A 12,302-nucleotide genomic window follows, 5' to 3' on the forward strand; every position below is an offset into this window, starting at 1 on the left:
CCGTGATCTCTTCACGCTATTCTCCTCTCTCTGAATATTGCCAGATATCAGTCTCGTTTGCAGGTGGCTCGTACCTGGGTCTTCTCATCTTTCCTACTCAAGAGAATTGAAAATGCTGTCAACCTCACTTCTCTCTGTCTTTTTCTCTCTCTCTCTCTCCCTCCCTCTCCTCCCCGCTCTTCCTCACCCTCACCCCAACCTGTATTCCCTCGCTCGCCCTCCAGGAACCTTCTGCATCATTTCACTGTGCACCTGTGTGGCCGGAATCAACTTCGAGCTGTCACGCTACCCGCGCTACCTGTATGGACTCCCTGATGACATCAGCCACGGCTACGGATGGTCCATGTTCTGTGCGTGGGGGGGCCTGGGCCTCACACTCATCTCGGGGTTCTTCTGTACCTTGGCCCCTTCTGTCCAACCTGTCCCGAGGACCAACTGCCCTAAATCCAGACCCGAGAACGGGACAGTGTGCTAAAAAACAAACCCATACCTATATATATATATATATAAATATATATATAATATACATATATAAAACAAAACTAACTCAAGAGGATGCCATCAGGCACCCACATCTCGCTGGACTTTGTGTCACCTCATCACCGGGATGGGGAAAGCATTCCCATCACGTGGCTCTTCCATCCTTTCTTGACTCTTGGCTCCATGGTTTCTTGAAGACAGAACGAACATCACCCCCCGTGGTAGCGTCCCGAGTCCTGTCCCCCTACAAGGATGGGGTGGTGGGCCGGGAAGGGACATGTCGCCAGGGGTCCGAAGCAGCCCGGATGTAGAGAAGGAGATGCCGTCCATCGGGCCGGCAGGGAGGCACCACCCCAGCACCGACCGTATCGCAGAGAAACAAAGCCTGTAGTTCATAGAAGGTAACCAGATCTTCGAGGCCATGTGCAAAACCACTTCTCCGGATCTTCCTATTCGGATTCCCTTCCTGGCCCACCAGCGACACACAAGAAGTGCAAGAGAAAACAGACCGAGAAGGACATTTTCTCTTTGCTGCCAAACTTTCGGACCAAGTTCTAGAGGTGGGAAGGGGGCGAGAGCAGCATGCTGAGAGGCAAGGCCCTCGTCAATAAAAGGACACTTCCGTGGATGCTCAGAAAACCCAGTCTTACCCCCAGCTGCCTTACACCAGTCAAACAAGAGGCCGCCCTGCCCCTGCCCCCGACCCCACTTTCCGTACTGCACGGGCAGACTGGAGCCTTGGAGTAACGCTGTGATGTGTGCGTGTGTGTGTGTGCGTGTGTGTGTGTGTGTGTGCGTGTGATGACTTCTGGTGGTTTCCTTTTCTCCTTTGCACCTTTTAAAATGGAAATACTGCATCACGACTGTTGTCTCCATCCTTTGTGGTGGTTTCGCGGCCTGGGGCGGAGGCCCGAGACCGAGGGAGAATAATGAAGGGGCAAGCCAACGCGGGTGCCCGTTCCGTAGTTTCAGATCCCTGGAGTGTGTGCGTATGGTGGACGTTCTCTGAGTGTGGGGTTTTAGCGTTTGTGTTGCATTTTTCTATTATGTGTTGTGTGCAGCTGAAAGTCCCCGAGGGCAGAACCGAGAACCAACCCACTGGGTCTCAGAGGGCCCTGTGGTCCTTCACGTCACAGTTCTGGGATGCCGCAGGATTTAGTCCTCTAAATCTGGAAGTTCAAGACAAAGCTGGGCACAAAAGCCATGAGAGAAGAGAGGGAGCACGGTTCAGGCGGGAGAAGGAACGTTTCCTCTGTGGCTGTCGTATACAAGTATGTATACCAAACCAAACCAGACCTTCACTCCCCATCGTGGAAGCTGTCCTTTGTCACTGGACATCTACCCCTCTCCTAGGGGCGACCTCTGTACAGATGAAAGGAAATGGGTCACGTGCAGAGAGAGCATCTCCATGTCCCATGGGCTCGAGTTTGTATGATATTGTGTAAATTAATGGAGAACTCTCGACTCTTCCCATCTTCTTCCTTTTCCTCTTGATATTCAAGGCCATGCATCCCCAAATAGCCTTCTTAGTGGCTAGCCCCCAGACAGGGGTGGCAGAAGTCCCACCCAGTGTCTCAGGCTCATTTGAGCAAACTGGCCCTGCAGGTGTTGGCGAACCACGAAGCCAGCCAGAGTCATGGAAGCTGTAGGGACGAGCGTCCGCTGGGAAGAGTGGGCAGGAGCACCTGACAGTCCCCTTGGAGTCCCCTGTGCGGCCCTGGGGAGGCAAAGAGTGAATCCCTGAGCTGCACAGTCACGGGTCAGCCATGTAGCTGAGAAGTCAGTTGCTTCAGAACTAAGTGTGCTTCAGGCACTTTGCCAACAACAACTCAACAGCCTTCCTTTCCTTCCCATGCAAGCACCTGTTTCATCTACCTGTCTTCTGATCTGTCTTCCTATCAGTCCCACCTTTCCTCACCTGCTAACCACCTCTCCCCTCTTCTATCCACCAGGCTATGAGTCCTACCTATCTCCTCATCTGCTGTGTCTGCGTGTGTGCGTGTATGTATGTGTGTATGTGTGTGTAATTCACATCCAGATGGGACATCCCACGTGCATGAATGGCCTGAATGTGGGTCTCTATATATGTGTAGCTCTCCGGTGCATTTTCTGTGTGTTTGTATCAATATAACCTGGACGTGGGTGTGGGTTTACTACTCAAGGCTTCCTTCCCAGCGGTGCTGGTCAGCTTCTTCAGAAGGTGTCCTGTGTGTGTGCCCCTTGTATGGGTGTGCTGAGAGATGAGGGTGGGATATGGAGCAGAAAATGCTATTACCTTCCGATTGGGCTTCTAAGGATTTTTAAAATAAGGGATTTATTCTATGAGAAGAGAAACCATTTTCAGGAAAAGCCAATTTTTCTATTGTATACGAAATTTTAAAACACTTTTTTCTTGAAAGGTTAGATTTCCCCCTTTGAGGCATACAAGGGCTTGAGAAACAGTGAGAAGCATCCCACACTGAGAGGCCTCGTATCTTCCTTCCAAGTGTCTTGAGTGGGCTCTGCCCAGCAGGGAGAGACAGGTGTCCACCAGCATCTGTTTGGGGACAGAGGGCTTGTCTGTGACCAGACCCAAACTCCAGCTGTTTCCCAGCAGGAAAACGGGGAAAGAATTTCTAAAGGGAGCAACTTGCTATCATTCAAACTTTTCTTAAGTAGCCCTGTTTGAAGATACTGCCTCACTGCCCTGTGACTATTTATACCTTCTTTTTTTAATCCCATGCTTGCCATAGATGGGTCAGCCGCTCTTTCCAGCTCCTCATCTTTATGATCGACCCTTAAAAATGTTTATTGTGCCCCTTTAAAACCTTCCTGAAATATTAAGAGATGCCTGAGAAAGAAGTCAACCACTTGGCCTACCTCACCATCAGGAGAGCAGGAGTGTTGAGCTGCGGCTTTGATAGTGAGGCCGGACAGGAACAGATCCCCTCTGAGGTCCAATTCTGCTTGGGGCCAGTGAAAGGCCTGAGCCAGTGGTCAGGATGGAAGCCCCGTACAGAGAGGGCAAGTCCTTGCCTGGGTGAACTCGATCCCTCCAACACAGGGATCCAGGTTAAGACCTTACCCCCGCCTCCCCACAACCTGAAGCAGTGGCCTGGCTGAGGAAGAAGGAAGGGAGCGGGGAGGGAGAAGGAAGAGGGACCCTCTGCCAACTTCACCTCAAAGTAGAGCCAACCCTTGGATAGGATTTAGGGTTAGCAGCCTCATTAAAGCCCCAGCCCTGACCCCGGGTCAAGTTCAAATTCCTTACAGGTGTGCATGCAAGGTCCCTGATCTTGGATGTATTTTGAGCTCCATGCGAGTCTGCCTTAAGCATGGGGCTCATTTCAGCTTTCATTTCCTTCCTTACCCTATGAGATTGGGGATTTAGGAAAGTGGAATGTCCGCTTGGAAGGAGGTCCTATTTCTTTCTCCCCATCGTGGGAGCTTTGTTTCCTCCACATTTCCTTTTCCTCTCCCTCCACTCATTTCCACCTTCCTTCTGCATTAACTTAAAATAGCTGATCAGTTAAAAGAGTTCAGGCATTTGTCTCCAGAGGGGCTCATCCTCTCTCTCCAGGCAGCCCCCCTTCCTCATCTGTTATGGCTGTAGGCTCCAAAAGGAGATCAGTAGCTTCCTAGCATGGAAATATTACAAATAAAAAATTTAAATGTGCCTATTCCAGCTTCAATCCTCCTGAAAGCCTCAGCCTTTGAATAACTACATCCTTTCAGCTTCAGGGATCACAAATCAGGAAGACTCACCATCTCCACCAAATCAAGACAGAGCCTTCCTTGATCACCTGTCCATACGCAGCACCCTGAGCCCATTCTGGTATCTTCTCTTGTTGGGGGGCGAGTGGTTCCACTTAACAGTGCTTGCCTCTCTTTTGATGAGGGAAGACACATTATCCTGGAACTCTTGAGTACGGGCCCTACCTCGTAACAGTCATCCACAGTCAAGAGAAGAGGTCTACAGTGAACCAGCATAGTTGCTCTGATTGAATGGGGGATGAGATTAGATCCCTAAAATTGCCCACCTCAGTCAGACTCCGCATAACGAAATCAGGTACCTGGAGGCATTGACTCTGGCTTATTCTGGGAGCATTAATTAACTGATTTTCAAGTGTCTGAGGGGAAAGAGTGGGAAGATATACACTCTGGTCATCTTTGGTGTGGTTTGTGCGGGTCGCTTGGTTGATTCTCGCGGCTAAAGGGTAGCTGCCTTTCCTGAAAATGTTCCTGCTGCTCAGGGGTCAACCATCCCAGCGGACAAATCAAGCCCTTTGAAGGGAACTATGATGAGTCATAAGGACAGGTGATTTCCCCATAGTTAGAAATTACTGATGCATCCCAGCCGGGTTGCCTGCTCTGCTGTCTTCTAGGTGGTATCTGACGGAGTAAGGGGACAGGCTTTTAAACAAGCCCACGGGAGTTGATAGACACAAAATCTTCTGGTGTCTCTCAAAGCAATCAGCTTGGTGGGCTGTATCTGCACTCTTCCCATTGATGCCTCCATGGTGCAAAATGTTTCTTAAACATTATTATTAGTCCCTAGATGACATTATTATTGGCTATCGGATTACTTTTTCTGAATAATAGAAAACTCTAGAAAATTAGAAAAATAAAGTACAAAAAAACAAAAAAGACTAAAGGATTGTTTATAATTCCATCACTCAGGGGCATCCTGATGGTCAACAGCCCCAGCAACTTCCACAGTCAGTGGTTGTCTTGGGCTGGAAGTCAGGGCTAGGAGTGGAGTCCCAGACCGCAGAACCACACTGGTCTGCATGGACTTGACCATGACCCTGTGTTCATAGCAGAAGGATCACAGGGCTCTGAGCCCCCAAAGACCACAAAGAGACTTTTTAAAAAAGTCCAGTGTCAGAGCATAGGGATGGGCAGAACGGAATGAAAAGATTCCTTGGGATTTTTTTTTTCATTTTCTTTTTTTTTTTTTTTTTTGAGTGTTATTTCAATCTAATTATAGGTGTAAGAGCACAGAAGCCAGAGTAACTCACTAAGCTATGCTCTATAGCACAGCTACTGTAAAGTCCATGTCAGCTCTGCACTAAAATGATTGGTGACTCTGGGTGCTGGGTCTTCTCCATACTTGAACTTCCTCATCCACAAAATGAGGATAGTGATAACACTTTACCTCATGGTATGTTAAGGGTGACAAAGAAATTGCAAAGTGATTTGCAAACATGATGTGTCACGTGAATTCTGCACCAGTCAAATGATCCTGCAGCAGCAGAGGCCCTGGCCATGTGGAATCTTCCATGGGGTGTCTGGGCCTCACCACTGAAAGGACAAGTGAGAGTGAGCAGTCACCTTGGCCGCCAAACAGGACTGTCCCTATCCACCTTCAGCACGTGGGATTCTATCCTATCACTCGGGTCCCTCACAGAGGTTGGCTCCTTAATTTACCCACCTCAGGCTTCCATCCTTTGGTCCAAAGCCAATTTTGCAAAGGGCACTCTTAATCCTTCTGGATTATTCCCAGAGGTCATGGGATGAGTACACGATATGAAGCAAATAGCATATATGATCTAAAACAGTTAACTATTAAACAAGGGTCAATGCCTTTTTTTTTCTTTCCCACAAACCGATTTGTAGCTGTACGTGCCCTCCTAGTGGGAGCAGATCAGGCTCTGAAACATTTTAATGGTCTTTTAAGTTTAAGATGGGAACAAGTTTCAAAGAACTGGTATCTTCTATCTCTTGTCAGTTGGTGAAGCAGGTGGCTTCATCAAAAGCATATGGGTTCTCATAGGAAGTCCTTCGGGTGGTGCATTCACTAGGAGATGTTCTGGGGGTAATCCTGTTGGGGGGAAACTGAACCCTAGCTTCTAGACAAGAACATATTTCTAAAAGGGTCTGCATGCTTTCTGCTTTGCCGAGGATCCTGTTTCAATGTGTCGATGAGACCTTCTCTGAGGGAAGTCCAAGTCCTCGCTCACTGTAGGGATAGAGCCCAACCAGGAATGGGGCGACTACCCAACTATATGAGGTGTTGTTGACTATTGAAAACGGGCTGAACACCTGTGGGGTGCACAGCAGTAGCTCAGACCTGGCCTCACTTTGACAGATGCTGACTTTAGCAATCACAATCCCATTCTTCATTTCCAAGGATGGGGTGTTGCTCCTTGGGGAGCTCTCTGTGTCCCTCTCTCCCATCTCCCATGATTCCCTCTGGCCAAACCTTTCCCTTCCTTGGTCACCTGGAGACCCTGTTGAGCCTGAATGTGTCAGTGTGTCTGTGTCTTTGTGGATGTAATGGTGCCTTTCCCGTAAGGAGCTCTCACTATTCTCAGACTCCTTTCCCACTTCCACCCATGGTGTGACTGTTGTAGATCCAAGACTATGTGTAAAAATGTACAAATAAAAGTGGAAAATGAAAATAAGGGGGGAGGGAATTGAGGCTGAACAAATGCATTGATGTAGCCCTCAGTTTTTGGAGGACTTACACAGACTGCCCTAAAATCCTGACTCCGGGTGGGATTTGAAGGGAGGGAAGCTATTGGCACAGGAGTTTGTTGTGTGTGTGTCAGGTTTTTTTGTTTTATTTTTTTCTGGTTGCTTCTCTGACAGTCACTAGTGTCTGCCTGGGACCCTCTGTTCTAAAGCTTTTTGCCTTTAAAGTAAAAATATATTTTCCAGAAAGTAAAAGCAAGTCATCAAAGTCTGAAGGGTAAAGGTCATCGTGAAGGTCAACACAAAGACCTGATCCTGGGTTCCTGTTCATAGCTTTGTCACTGGCTCACTCGGAGCCTCAGGCGAGTCTCGTTACCTCACTGTCTCTCTGCATCCTCTCAGCCAAACAGGGAGCAGGGGGCTCCCGGGGCTCCTGGGGACACCACATCTCCTTGGCCATTCTGCTGCTATTCTCAGAGGCTTAAGCCCACGCGGGGGTGCACTTCCCACCTGAAGACCCATTTGGAGAGTTGTACTCCCTAGTCCTCTTGCCCCTCTCATGCCTCAGAAAGTAACCTCAAGCTACCAGCCAGTTTGTGCTCCAGTCCAAAGCCTTCGATCTACTTTTTTGTTCTCAGATGCCTTTTCCCACCCACTTTGCCATTCTCATTTTACTGTCCTTACTGACAATTTTGCCAGCTGGGGTAGGAGAAGAGTCTCGAGGGAGACAGTGCCTGTGCATTACTTTTTCATCTATGACTCTCTCTACAGACATGGCTTGCGGAGGTCAGAAACGGGGAGGCTGGCTAGGGGATGCCTCCAGATCAGAATGAAGCAAGCACCGGTGGGTGGTGGGGTAAGGTCAGTGGGCAGCGGGTGTGAGTTGCCTGTGAGGTAAGATCGAGAAAACTCTTGGAAGGGGAAATGGCAGAGGCACCAGAGCATCCTCAGCCCAGCAGTGGAGACAGATCCCCGAAAGGCAGGGTACCCTGAAGTAAGTGAATGGGTAATCCCATAGCACAAGGAGCTGTCTCCCCTACGACTGAGAAGATGAGAGACCCTTGGGGGCGGGGCGAGGGGTTCACACCAAGCTTCACCTAACCCTCCCATCTATGGCGCCTTCCATCCAAACCTTCCTCCTTTCTGACAGTCCACAGTGATCACCACTCACTCTGGGTCTAGCTTCAGGAAGACAATTTAGACCAGTGCTGTCCAACAGAGACATAATGTGAACCACATATGCAATTTTTAATATCCTAGTAGCCCCCCTTTTAAAGGTCTAGATAAAACAGGTGAAATTAATTTTGGCACCTGTTTCAACCCAACATATCAAAAATACTATTTTAACATGGAATCAATATTAAAAAAAAATCACTGAAATATTTCTCATCCATTGCCTTTTCGTGACGTCTTTGAAATCCAATATGAGTTTTATTCTTAGAAAACGTTGCAGTTTGGACCAGCCACATCTCCAGTCCTCAACAACCACACGTGGCAGCCGGCTACCATATTGGACAACAAAGATTTAGACTCTTTGTTTAAGAGGCTGAGTCGGACCCCCTCCCCCATACGTCACTCAGATCTCCCAGCTGACAGTGGCCAGAGGTTGGTCTTAGCTGAGAGTAGAAAGCACAGAGGGGGCAGCCAGGTGCCATCCTGGCCCCTGAAATTGCTCCTCACCTGCTTAGTTGGAGAAGAGGACCATGATTGTCAAATACATGTCACGTCTGTCCCACAGGGTGACAGCACTGCCCCTGGGCGTGGTGCAGGTGACTCATCAAAGTTCGAGAGGCCAGAGCAGGTCAATTTCTTCAGCTATGGGAGTATCAATTTATCCCTTATGCCCAAGTCCTGTATCTGACAGTGGAGAGGGAGGCCAGTCAGGCCTCCTTGTTCATGTCAAGAATAATGATCGCATTTTGTCATCTAGTCCCAGTCACCTGCTAATAACATTTCACCAATATTGGGAGGCATTTTTTTCAATCCCTTGATTTCCTTACATTTGTATCTTAAAGTCAAGTGCTAAAAGGAGATGTGCTGGAGAGAGCAGTGACCACAGGCGAGGCTGGGTTTTCTGGGAGGTCGTGGTGACAGGTTCTGTCCCCTGCACTGGGACTCAGCGCACCATTGCCTATCTGTCCTCGCTGACTAGAGACCTTCCTTAGATGTGAAGAAACCTCTTTTCTTTGGGGTGGGGGTGGATGGGGAAGAAGACAGGTTGCAAGATCTTAGCACAGAGAACAGAATAAAATGCAAGCAAGCAACCCCTGGGCATTCTCAAAACATTTCAAAGAGCCGGTATGACAAGATTTAACTCACTTAAAATAGAACATTCTGAGCCCTATGTGACCAAGCGAAAGAAAATGAGCTGATTCGGTGAGTATGTTTTATACATGTGGTCATTAGGGACCGTAGCTGACAAAACTCTCGAACACCTGGAGTGTTTATGGTCCACCAGATTATTGCTTGGTTAATATAAATTTATATGAATTTACCTTTAATTTGCATAGTGCTTTCTGATTGGTTAGACAAGGAGTAGTGTGTATTGCAGGATTCCAACACCGCCTCTGCCCTGGGAGGTAGCAATTCCTGTGGTTATTGGTGCTAAAATAAGATTAAATATTATGTTAACTCGTTCTGATACGATGTGAATAAATGTGTTGTTTAATCTTAACAAGAATGCTACATCTTATCAGATCTATTGTACTGTCTGTTCCTTCTCATAATTAATTAATTACAGGAAAGGTGATCCAAACCAGATCTTGAAACTATTTGTGCTATTCAGAGAGGTGAATTTAACAGGGAAGTGGGAGGGGGGGGAATGAAAAGGGAAATTGCCAGGTTCCTGTGGTTTTCCAAGGACTGAGGAAGCAGACAGCACTTGGGGACTTAACTGACACCGACCGCATCTTGCAATTTTCTTTTTCAAATTGGCAGAAATATTGTCTTTCCATCGGTTGAAGAAAAAAAAAAGTGTCTGGTAATAATTAAATGACTTGTTCATGGAAAAAATAAAAATAAATAATCTGTCAGTTGTGGAATGTAAACTGATTAAACAATTAAATAAAGAAGATCATGTTGTGTGTTTTAAGTAATTGTGTCTGCTTGCGGGGGAGGGGGAGAGGCTGCCATGTTTGGTAGAGAGCCATATTTTCCCCTCAGGTTTTGTGTAGAAAAAAAAAAATAGAACAGCTCTTATATAGATAACAGATTGAAGACGAATCCTAGAGGAAATAGACCGTAAACATTTCATGCATGTGTAAGCCAAAGGTACTTGCTTTCAGAGTTGGGTGATAGCGGGTAATGGAGAGCAGTTCAGAAGAGAAAGAAACTCTTGTTCTTTTTCTCCTATTGTTGGCTTTACTAACTTTTTGGAAAAAACTTTGTAAGATGCTGGAATTACTGGTTCCATTCTAACCCCTAAGCCTCTTTCCCAGCTATCAGCAAGGAGAGAAATTTCTCTCTCTCAGTCCTGTCCCTCACTTAGAATCACAGTTCCCATCTGCCCATGTGCCCATGTGCTGGCTCCTGCCAGGGTAGGACAGCTCATGAAGAAGACAGTGGGAGGTACGTGCATGTTAAAGGGCATTACGTGTCAGTCGACATCGCTAGTTTTAAGCAAAAGAAACTGACTCCATCTGGTGCAAGGGGAAAAGTCATTTACTGAAAAGCACAGGTAGCTGGAAGCCCATAGCACTGGCAGGAGGAGCACTGGGTTGTGGTGCATAATCGATGAATCTTGGAACACTGAAAAAATTTTTTTTAAAAAAGGTAAGTGCCTTACAGAATGGGGCAGGGGGAAGATTACAAGTAGAGAAAAACTTGAGGAAATGGGAGGCTAGAATCCTAAGGGCCCCCTCGCCTCCTCGGTAGTCATGGTCCTTGAAAGAGAGAGAGAATGGAAACCCCACTCGTGTTAAGAAATGAGCCATGTCTTTCAGCCGTTGTAAAGTGGGGACTTTACTAGCTACTGTTCCAGCCCGGGGGGTGGAGATTGGGATGATGCTCCCATCGGTGACTGTGAATTTGTGCTGCAGCATTCCGACCTGAGGGGTCAGTGGAGATGCCAATGGCTTCGTGAGGTGCAGTTTCCGGATGTCCCAGAGATAGCCTGGGGTGAGCCACAGACACACGAACTGTCTGGTTCTCCTTTTTCCAATGAAGCACAACTTTGATTTCTGTGTCTGATGAATTATGCGGTCCCTTGGGTTTGTGGGAAACACACCTACTCCCTCCTACCCCAGCACCTGTGCCTCCACGCTCAAAAGTCCCCCCAGGGAGAGCTGCTATGTAATTGGAGAAAGGCAGCTCCAGGAACTGCGACCAAGTCCACCAAATCTCCAGGGTGGTCCACGGAGGGATGCTGTCCTCCAGAAAGCCTTCCTTTCCTGAATGTCCATCCTGCTCGGTCCCCACCCCTGGAACCCCATGGCACCATGCTATGTCCCTGTCATGGCACTTGGCACTTTCAGATGAAATTGTTTTCCTTGGGATCTCCTCAGGACCTGGGTTTTCTTGAAGAGCAGGGATTCTGACTTAACTCATCTTCGTCACCTGGTGGGTAGTAAGTGCTCAGTAAATACATATCTGGACCAAACTGTAAGTCTTCCCAACCACGCACGCAAGTTGGCCCTCAACACTGATGTCAAGTTCTTCTCTAAGTGTCAGCAGGTTCCTCAAGTCCACGGTCAGATTTAGTGATTTGCTGGAAGGGCTCACCGAACTCAGAAAACCTGCTACACTCAGGGTGACGGTCTACAGCACTGAAAGGACACTGATTAAAATCAGCAAAGGGAAAAGGTGCATAGGGCCGAGCTCAAGAGAGACTGGATGCAAGCTTCCAGTCGTCCCCTCCCAGTGGATTTATACAGACGCCACTTCATTCTCCCAGCACTGCTGTGTGACGAAAGGAATATCGCTGACCAGGGAAGCTCACCCAAGCCTTGTGTCCAGGGTCTTGGGGGAGGTCAGCTGTGTCGGCGTCGAGCGCTCATACAGCTAACCTTAGCTGCCCAGCTTCCAGGCCCTCCTGAAAGTCAAACTGACACCCTGGTGACAAGGCCTTCACTGTAAATCACAGCGTCAGCGTAAATTATCTAGCATGGCCCAAAGTAAACCAGGTAAACCAAGGCACACTTACAAAGCAGAATGTTGGTGGGCCTGGAGGTGATCTCCCAGAAGCCAGTCAAAGGCCCCACCTTCTTTGGAATGCCCAGGGTTTGGGCCACCCAGACCCGCAGCGTCAACCCTTCATTGCACACACACTAAGGTCTGTGATAAGCTAAATCCCTCAAGACACGGTTCCTCTCCGTGTTAGTAGAGATCCTCTTCGGGTGTTCTAGGTTCCTTCTTCATCCCCTTGACCCTCTACAGACAAGCCCGACCCTACCCTTCGCAGGTCACCTGCTGAAGCTCTTTGTCCATGG

The 12,302-nt window shown here is 48.1% G+C and overlaps 1 protein-coding gene across 1 annotated transcript in view; it reads left to right on the top strand.

Moving 5' to 3' along the window:
- Nucleotides 1–6,852, top strand: part of TMEM178B (transmembrane protein 178B) — a 340,361-nt gene extending 333,509 nt beyond the window's left edge. Inside the window, exon 4 of the mRNA XM_047695273.1 lies at nucleotides 225–6,852. Coding sequence (XP_047551229.1) covers nucleotides 225–475 — 251 coding nt within the window. The 3' untranslated portion in view covers nucleotides 476–6,852. The remainder of the gene's footprint in view (nucleotides 1–224) is intronic.
- The last annotated feature ends 5,450 nt before the right edge of the window (nucleotides 6,853–12,302 follow it).

Source organism: Lutra lutra, chromosome 11 (genome assembly GCF_902655055.1).
Source record: "Lutra lutra chromosome 11, mLutLut1.2, whole genome shotgun sequence".
Lineage (NCBI taxonomy): Eukaryota > Metazoa > Chordata > Mammalia > Carnivora > Mustelidae > Lutra > Lutra lutra.